Source organism: Callithrix jacchus, chromosome 5, assembly GCF_049354715.1.
Source record: "Callithrix jacchus isolate 240 chromosome 5, calJac240_pri, whole genome shotgun sequence".
NCBI lineage: Eukaryota > Metazoa > Chordata > Mammalia > Primates > Cebidae > Callithrix > Callithrix jacchus.
Window position 1 is genome coordinate 49,288,090 of NC_133506.1, and position 8,010 is coordinate 49,296,099.

The window sequence follows — 8,010 nt, forward strand, 5'->3', positions numbered from 1 at the left end:
TCCTCTATAGTCATGAAAATAAAAAATGTGAAAATTGAGAGCTGGGCAGAGTGGGTGCACCTGTAGCCCCAGCTACTCAGACGGCTGAGGCAGGAGGTTCCTTTAAGCCCAGGAGTTCTAGTCAAGCCTGGGTAATGTAGGAAGATCCGGTCTCTCTCTTAAAAAAAAAAAAAAAAAAAAAATATATATATATATATATATATAAAAACATACTTATTTAAATATATATTTAGATACAAATATAATTTCCATATACATAGAATATATCATATATATTATGTATCCTATATGATATAGATAATACATACTATATCATACTATTTATTATATAGTATTTTATTTTAATATATAGTATAGTATATATACATTTTATATTATATACTATATATTATATAACATATACTATATACTATATGTTATATAGTGTATTATTATATGTAAATACGCAGCCTGGGCAATATGGCAAAACCCCACCTCTACAAAAAAAATCAGCTGGGGGTGGTGGTGAGTGCCTGTGGCCTCAGCTACTCAGGAGGCTGAGGTGGGAGGATCACCTGAACCTGGGGAGGTCAAGGCTGCAGTGAGCCATGACTGCACTCCAGCCTGGGCAACAGAGTGAGACCTTGTTTCAAAAAACAAGAACAACAATATATATATATTTTTAAGAATAACAATATATATACAAGAATAACAATATATATATAAGAATAACAATAACAATATATATATAAGAATAACAATAACAATATATATATAAGAATATATATATGGCTTCTGGTTGGGAAATACTACTTTACGGCCATCTGCCCACAGACTCCTGCTTGAGGAAAGAAGAGGTTAGTTTAGTGCTCAGCCAGTTATAATGAAAACAACTGGTTACAAAATAGTTATTTTAGTCAGAATTCATAGAGTTAGAACTGAACACAGACAAAAGGAAAGGGAAAGAAAATGCGTCGAGGGACTTGGCGATCACTGAACAGCCAGCCCTTGATTTTCAGGTGAGGGCCCCCGCGGGAACTGAAGCGAGGCTGGGCGTTGTGTTTGCTTTTTAGAGTGTGCGGTTTTACTCACCTACCACAGTGCTCCTCCTACTGGCGGGCACCTTAGAGTAGGCGGAGAACAACGTGTCTCACTGTCCTTTCTTGTTTGTCTCTGAGTATTCTTCCTTACGACCTTGAACATTTATTTACATAATTTGCAAGGAATGAAAGCAGGCATGTACTGCAATAGTCTACAGAGCATATTTTATGAGGTTTTGTGAGGATAATAGATTAAAAATGGTTGTAGCGACTGGAAATAAATATGGCTATAACAAGTTCTTTTTGACATGTAAATACATCTTTGTTCCTTTAGTAGGTATAGTTTATATCAACTATTTTCTTATATATCTGAAAAAAAGAAGCAATGCCCAGAACCACATATTCCAAGTCCTACAATCAGAAAGGTATTAATAGTACTGAGTGTTTCATTTTTACTTTTTAAAAAATAAGTTCTGAATTATGAGCTGTCTTGAGCAATAGTACAGGTGAAAAGAACAGCATCACAGACAGTCCTGAGCTCAGCACTCTGCTTTACTGGTTTTGAGCTCTCCTGTTTGAGGCTCTTTCCAGGTCCTGCTGGCCAGGAACCGTTTTTCCTTTGCAGGGCTCACGCTTCCCTTCCTTCATGCAAGCCTCTGCTGAGATGGCGTCTCTTCAGACAGGCCTTCTGACTGTTCCATTTGTAGTGAATGCAACTCCAAAAGGTATTCTGTATAATAAACAAAAAGCACCCTCCATCTCCCCGGTCACTCTTCATAGCACTTACTGTATATTTGTTTTACTGTCCAACTAGAATCTAGGCTGTGACGTGCTGAGGGCTTTGTTTTATCTACCAATACCCAGAAGGATGCCTGGTATGCTGCAGGCACTGAGAAAATAGCTATTGAATAAAGGTAGTATTACCTGGGCAAGAGTAGGCTAGTAACAGTTTGGTGTAGGCTGATGAATTCTTACACTCTTGTAAATGACCTTCGTCTTTTTAAGTATAATAATGTTATGTTTAATGTTTAAATGGCTTAACATGACAAATTATATTTCAAACAGTTAATCATTTATCCATCTTAAGTAACAGGTCTTGTTTTCAGTAGAGAAAAGATTAAGAAGAAAAATTTAAAAATGGCCTTTCAGCCTACTGATCAGAGAAGCCCAGTGACACTTAACCAAACAAACAAATAACAAAAACATGAGTTTAGGCCGCGGCTGTGCACGCCTGTAATCCCAGGACTTTGGGAGGCCAAGGCAGGAGGATCACTTAGAGCTCCAGACCAGCCTGGCCAACACGGTGAAACCCTGTCTCTACTGAAAATACGAAAATTTGCCAGGCATGGTGGCACATGCCTATAATCCCAGCTACTCCGGAAGCTGAGGCAGGTGAATTGCTTGAACCTGGGAGGCAGAGGTTGTAGTGAGCTGAGATCAAGTCACTTCGCTCCAGCCTGGGTGACAGAGTGAGACTCTGTCTAAAAAAAAAAAATTTAGAGTTTGAAACTTAAAATTTTACAGAAAGGTACAGAATAAAAAGTGGAAGATGTTCCCTTATGTGCTTTTCTAGTTTCTTTAATAAAAATGAAGCCTCCCATGAGATGTTCCAGAAAAAATTTTCTATGCCTATAGGCATAAATTTATCAACAAAATAGATTCTCTTAAACTACTTTAAAGATTCACATGCACACGCACACCCCAGAAGTTTCTGTTATAATCCTTGCATAATTTACACCCAGGTATTTATGTGCACAACCATACTGTGAGCATTGCTTCCACCTGACTGTCTTCCTGTCCTCTATTCCCTCCCTAGTGTCTGGCAGGCAGCAAGTAATGACCGATTTGTTGAGTGAATAATCAAACTAGTACACCCTCATTTAGGAGAAGGCACTATGCTTTTACTAATGCACCCTGACAAACAATTCTTATACCACTAGTAAAGTTTGTCAAGATTCATATTCAATGAATATTGATAGTTTTTTTTTTTAAAGTTGATTTTGTTCTAGGTGCTTTCACATGAATTGGATCTTCAGGCTAATCTCCTGAAGTGGTTATTTTAATTCCTGTTCTTCCGATGAGAAAATGGAGACTCACAGAGTTAAAGCCAAATTATATAATAAGATTTTAATACTAGGAAAAGGTTCTAGGCCTCTGTGCCCTACTTATGTTTCTAAGTATCTTCCTTTCCACTAGTTTCAAAAGTAAGAATGCTGTGAACACCACATATTTATGTACAGTCTATCATGCCACAAAAGTTCATTTCAAATCTCTCCAATTAACCCAGAAGATAAAGCAAAGAGCTAAAGACTCCCAACTAAGCCACTAAGAAACAAATAAATAAAAAACACCTGTAACACAAAAGAAATCTCTTGATAGTGTAAAAACTAAGCAATGTGGCTTCGGAACAGCTCAGAATCAAAACACAGGAGGTAAGCTGTTAATGGCACAATGAAATGAATAATAACTATTTTGGGGGTGAAACAGAATTTGCTCTCTGCTATTTACTGATCCGTTTTCAAAGTGGGGAGAGTGGGATTGGGTCAAGATGTTTCTCCAGTGGCCCTGTTTCCAAGAAGAAATAGCCAATACACAACTCAGTAAAAAAATTTACAACACTGAATTGCACACTTAAAATGGATGAATATTATGACATGTAAATCATATCTCAATCAAATTGTTAAAAAGAAAGAAAAAGAAAGAAAAGAAAGGAAGGAAGGAAAAAAGAAAGAAAAAGAGAAAGCAAGTAAGCAAGCGAGCCAAATTTAATGCGGTTTTACTTTCCCTTGCCAGTAGTCAGCCAGTACAGATTTTGGTCTCGCGCGCGCGCGCGCGCGTGTGTGTGTTTCAAAACTGTGGTCTGTGATGTGTGTGTCTATGTGTGTTTAAAAAATGTGGTCTGTGATCCAGAGCATACCAGGATGTGGGAGACTCACAGGTTACTGTTTAATATTATATAGAAAACATGTGTGCAGAGCCAAGAAGGGGAAAACAGTTCTCTAATTAAAAGACTGCAGGACCAGGGCCTCCTGAGAAGTAAAAATAGATGAAAAAGGTGAACCTTTTGTTCTGTGGGTGTTGCCACAACGTCACTTACTAGGGTGAAACTGCAGTGTATAAGACTCACCTCCCACTTGTAGCTGGCCCATTGATTCCGCTGACTCGGAATAGCAGCCTTGTTCCATCTGCTGGAGTCAGAGGTTTATGGAGGCATAAAGTGAAGGGAATTATTTCCAAAAAAAATAATCACAGAAACAGGGAGACAGAGGGAGGAAGGGGGTGAGGGGAGAGAGAGAGAGAGAGAGAGAGAGAGAGAGAGAGAGAGAGAGAGAGAGAGAGAGAGAGAGAGAGAGAGAGAGAGAGAGAGAGAGAGAGAGAGAGAGATTGAGAGAGAAAGGAGAAATGAATTTGCAGAATAGAATGACGTTGGCTGTGTTTGCATCAAAACATTAAAATGAACACTGCAAAAACTAGAAACTATGATTCCTTAAGAAAAGCGTTCTGTTGGGATTGGACCAGAAAAAAGAATCTCAAAAGGGAAGGGATGGGCAGGAGGGAACTTGCTTCTAAGAGGAGTAGGGTTTGCAGTTATACCTGTTGCTGTGGTGTGATGCCCCTGTGACTGCGAGGCAAGAAAAAGTAGGTGGGACGTGAGGCTCCCTCCCTGCCAGCCAAGGGGCTAGGCGAGACCCCACACACTCTGCATCAGCGCCTCACCATGGGCAGGAGGGTAAGGACAAACAAGCACCCCCTCCAGGCCAAACAACAAAACAAAATCCTCTTATTCAATCTAAAAGGAAAAAAAAACACACAAAAAAACAAAAAACCTTATGGTATTTCCCACTCTCCCCACCCCTGACCTTTTTTTTCTTAAGACAGGATTTCACTTTTGCCCAGTTAGAGTGCAGTGATGCACGCCTAGCTCACTGCAGCCTCAACCAATTCTCCCCCTTTAGCTTCCCGAGTAGCCAAAACTACAGACATGCACCAGCATGGCTGGCTAATTTTTAAAATTTTTTTGTAGAGACAGGGTTTCACTAAGTTGCCCAGGCTGGTCTCAAACTCCTGGCCTCAAGGGCTCCTCCCACAGCCTGGGATTACTGGCATGAGCCACAGCGCCCAGCCAACTGAGGTAATTTTTTGAAAAAATCTGGGCAAATGCCCTCACCTCGGATCATAGGTTTAAAAACGCCAGTAAACCTTGTTTATTGCTTAAGACTCGGGGAGTAGTTACACTTGGTGGGGACGTGATAGAAGGGGGTGCAGAGGAACTTTCGATGGGTTCCCCTTTGGGAAGACCCATCAAGCTGGATACTCCTGATGTTGCACTATTCTGTATTTATGTAATATTTTACTTTTTTCTTTTACAATTTTTACAAATATTGTTTATTTTAATGAAGCTGGCGCAGACAATGTCCATTTAAAACCCAATATCCCAGGCCAAAAAGTACACAAAAAATAAAAAAGAGCAGTATTTTGTTGTATTCATTTCTGCATGTATAGCTTTATTAATTGCTAATGAAAAATAGAACTTTTCTGGGATCTTATGACAAGATTAAAAAAAAAATCTTCAAATGCTTATTGTTCAGGGAAGCCATCTTTGGAGTTAACCGTTACTCTCATCCTTATCCATCATCTTGACTTAACGTGATGCTCCTTTTCTTTTGGTCCAGACCCTCAAAATTTAAAAGTACCTTCAAGTTGTTAAGGAAAGGTCATTTTTCCACAGCTCAGTTCTCCAAAAAAAACCTCCATTTCCCACCAGAAGTCACAGTTCAGGAGTGAAGCAACCACGTGCTTGAACATCAGGGCCAACTGGAAAGTCATTATGAACACTTCCATTGGTCGATCTTATCACCTGAAAATGCACAGTTCTGAAAAAGCTGGCCTCTCTGGGCACACGTAATTTTTATAAAAGGAGTGGGCAATCTGAAGAGGACTGAGGCTTGATTATCAGAAATCACCATAATGAAAACAAACAATAATGAATAATGAGAATTCAAATTACCAGATGTTTTAAAGAGATGCAGTGCCTGTTTTCAATTCCGTTTTGAATACCACGTTACAGAAAAACTATTTTTAAAAATAAAAAAGGATTGAGCAAAAAGAAAAACGCTCAATAAATAAAAAATGTCTAAACTGCTGAATGACCCCCCATTTGTTCCCAATAAACTTCAATCACATCATCTTCCTCCATTCCCAGCTCTTTTGGAGTATGATTATCAGCAATTCTCTGACCTTCAAAGAGGAACCTGAGGGAATTCACTGGAACGCCCTGTCTCTCACAGTACGATTCCTTGAGTTTCTCGAGAGGTGTCGTCATTTTCACTTTGAAGTAAATTTCGCTGCTATCCTGTCCAATGACCTTGAGTTTAATATCTTCATTTTTTATCTTATCCCCCAAGTCCTCAGTTGAAGGTTTTACCTCTCGGTCAGACATGGTGATGCTGCCTTCACCCGCCGGTCTCTGAACAGCAGCGAATTCAGGGTAGGCCGAACCTCGCTCCGGCGTTTAGAATGGAGTTTTCCTTCGCCACAGCACGACACCGCGGCTGCAGTCACTTCCGCTACGCCTTGCGTCACTTCCACTACGCCTTGCGTCACTTCCACTGCGCCTTGCATCATTCCGCTATTCCTCGTGTCACTTCCGGTAGGTGAAGGGAGGAGGGAGGGAGAAGAGCTAACATATATATATTTTTTAAGTAGCAATATGTATACCTTGTTCTTGCTTCCTCATCAACTTCACTCAACGTGACACAAAGAGAACTTGGGTTCTCTGTTCTCAGGGGCCGCCCGCCATCTTTTTCCCAGCCCCACTCCAACAACTTCAGTGCGTCTTTGATTCTCCTTTAATCTCCTCACCCCGTCTGGATAGCCTGTTGTCTCTCCCTCTATAACAGGTCTCAAATCTCCCGGCTTTACCCCATCTTCATGGACCTGGCGAAGTCCATGTGGTGTTTTCGTTGGACCACTGCCGGAGACTCCCAGTTGGTTTACCCTCTGCTTCACTTGTCTCCTTCTCCAGCAAATCCATTTTCCACTTCCATTTTATTTTGTTTTTTATTATTTTTTGAGAGGAGTCTCACTCTGTCACTCAGGCTGGAGCGCAGTGGTGTGATCTTGGCTCACTGCAACCTCTGTCTCCTGGGTTCAAGTGATTCTCCTGCCTCAGCCTCCCGAGCAGCTAGGATTACAGGTGCTCGCCACCACACCTGGCTAATTTTTATATTTTTAGTAGAGACGGAGTTGCACCATGTTGGCCAGGTTGGTCTCGAACCGTAACCTCAAATGATCCACTCGCCTCGCCTCCCAAAGTGCTGGGATTGTAGGCATGAGCCACCGCGCCCCGCCTAAAAGCAATTTCAGATGTCTCTTGCCTAAAACCCTATTCCTGAAGTTTCTATTTCCACCATCACCGCCTCACTCCTGTCCTGATCCTCTCCTGGTCTTCCCCTCTCAGCACACGGTGACTATATTCCTTCAGTGGCTCAGACCCTCGATATCGGGGGCTTCCGGGGCGCCCCTTTCCCCCTAACATTCCACTCATCCTGTCCGCACCTTCAGTTGCCTTTACCTTCAGAGAGCCTGAGACCACCACAGCGTCCTGCTTCCACCCTGTCTGGGGAGCTACAGGGGTCCCTGGAGCTTCTTGCGGTCGATGCACGTACTGTCTCTGCATCCCCCTGTGGCCTCCTTCCATCTCGTATCCGGAGTGAGGTGATTTAAAAATCATTTCCAATGTCACATCTCTTTCCAGAGCTCTCCACTGACTGCCAGCTCAGAGTGAAATCTAAAGCCATTTAATCACGTCTATCTAAGTGGCCCTCTCTGACCAGGTCACCCACCCACCATTCTTTTTCTTGCTTCCTCCACTCTGGCCACTGTATCTAAGGGCACGCCCCCAAGGCCCTGTGAACCTGCTACTCTCTTTCTGGAAGGACCTCTCCCAGATGCTACATTCAGTCCTCCCTTCCTTCTGGTGGTCTCTGCT

The 8,010-nt window shown here is 41.7% G+C and overlaps 1 protein-coding gene and 1 long non-coding RNA gene across 2 annotated transcripts in view; both read right to left on the reverse strand.

The window, feature by feature from the left end:
• LOC100895230 (uncharacterized) overlaps positions 1-4,316 on the reverse strand; it is a 7,397-nt gene extending 3,081 nt beyond the window's left edge. The window contains exon 1 of the long non-coding RNA XR_001911521.5: positions 4,147-4,316. This is a non-coding gene — a long non-coding RNA (uncharacterized LOC100895230). The remainder of the gene's footprint in view (positions 1-4,146) is intronic.
• Positions 4,317-5,483: 1,167 nt separating this feature from the next.
• Positions 5,484-6,538, reverse strand: LOC103792955 (small ubiquitin-related modifier 5). The gene has a single exon (XM_035298963.3). It carries the CDS (start codon positions 6,457-6,459, stop codon positions 6,154-6,156), a length of 306 nt encoding a protein of 101 aa, XP_035154854.1. The 5' UTR covers positions 6,460-6,538; the 3' UTR covers positions 5,484-6,153.
• Between the last annotated feature and the right edge of the window lie 1,472 nt (positions 6,539-8,010).

What these genes read in the sequence shown, in the direction of transcription:
- LOC103792955 (XM_035298963.3), bottom strand. Translation starts at nt 6,459, where the DNA reads ATGTCTGACCGAGAGGTAAAACCTTCAACTGAGGACTTGGGGGATAAG.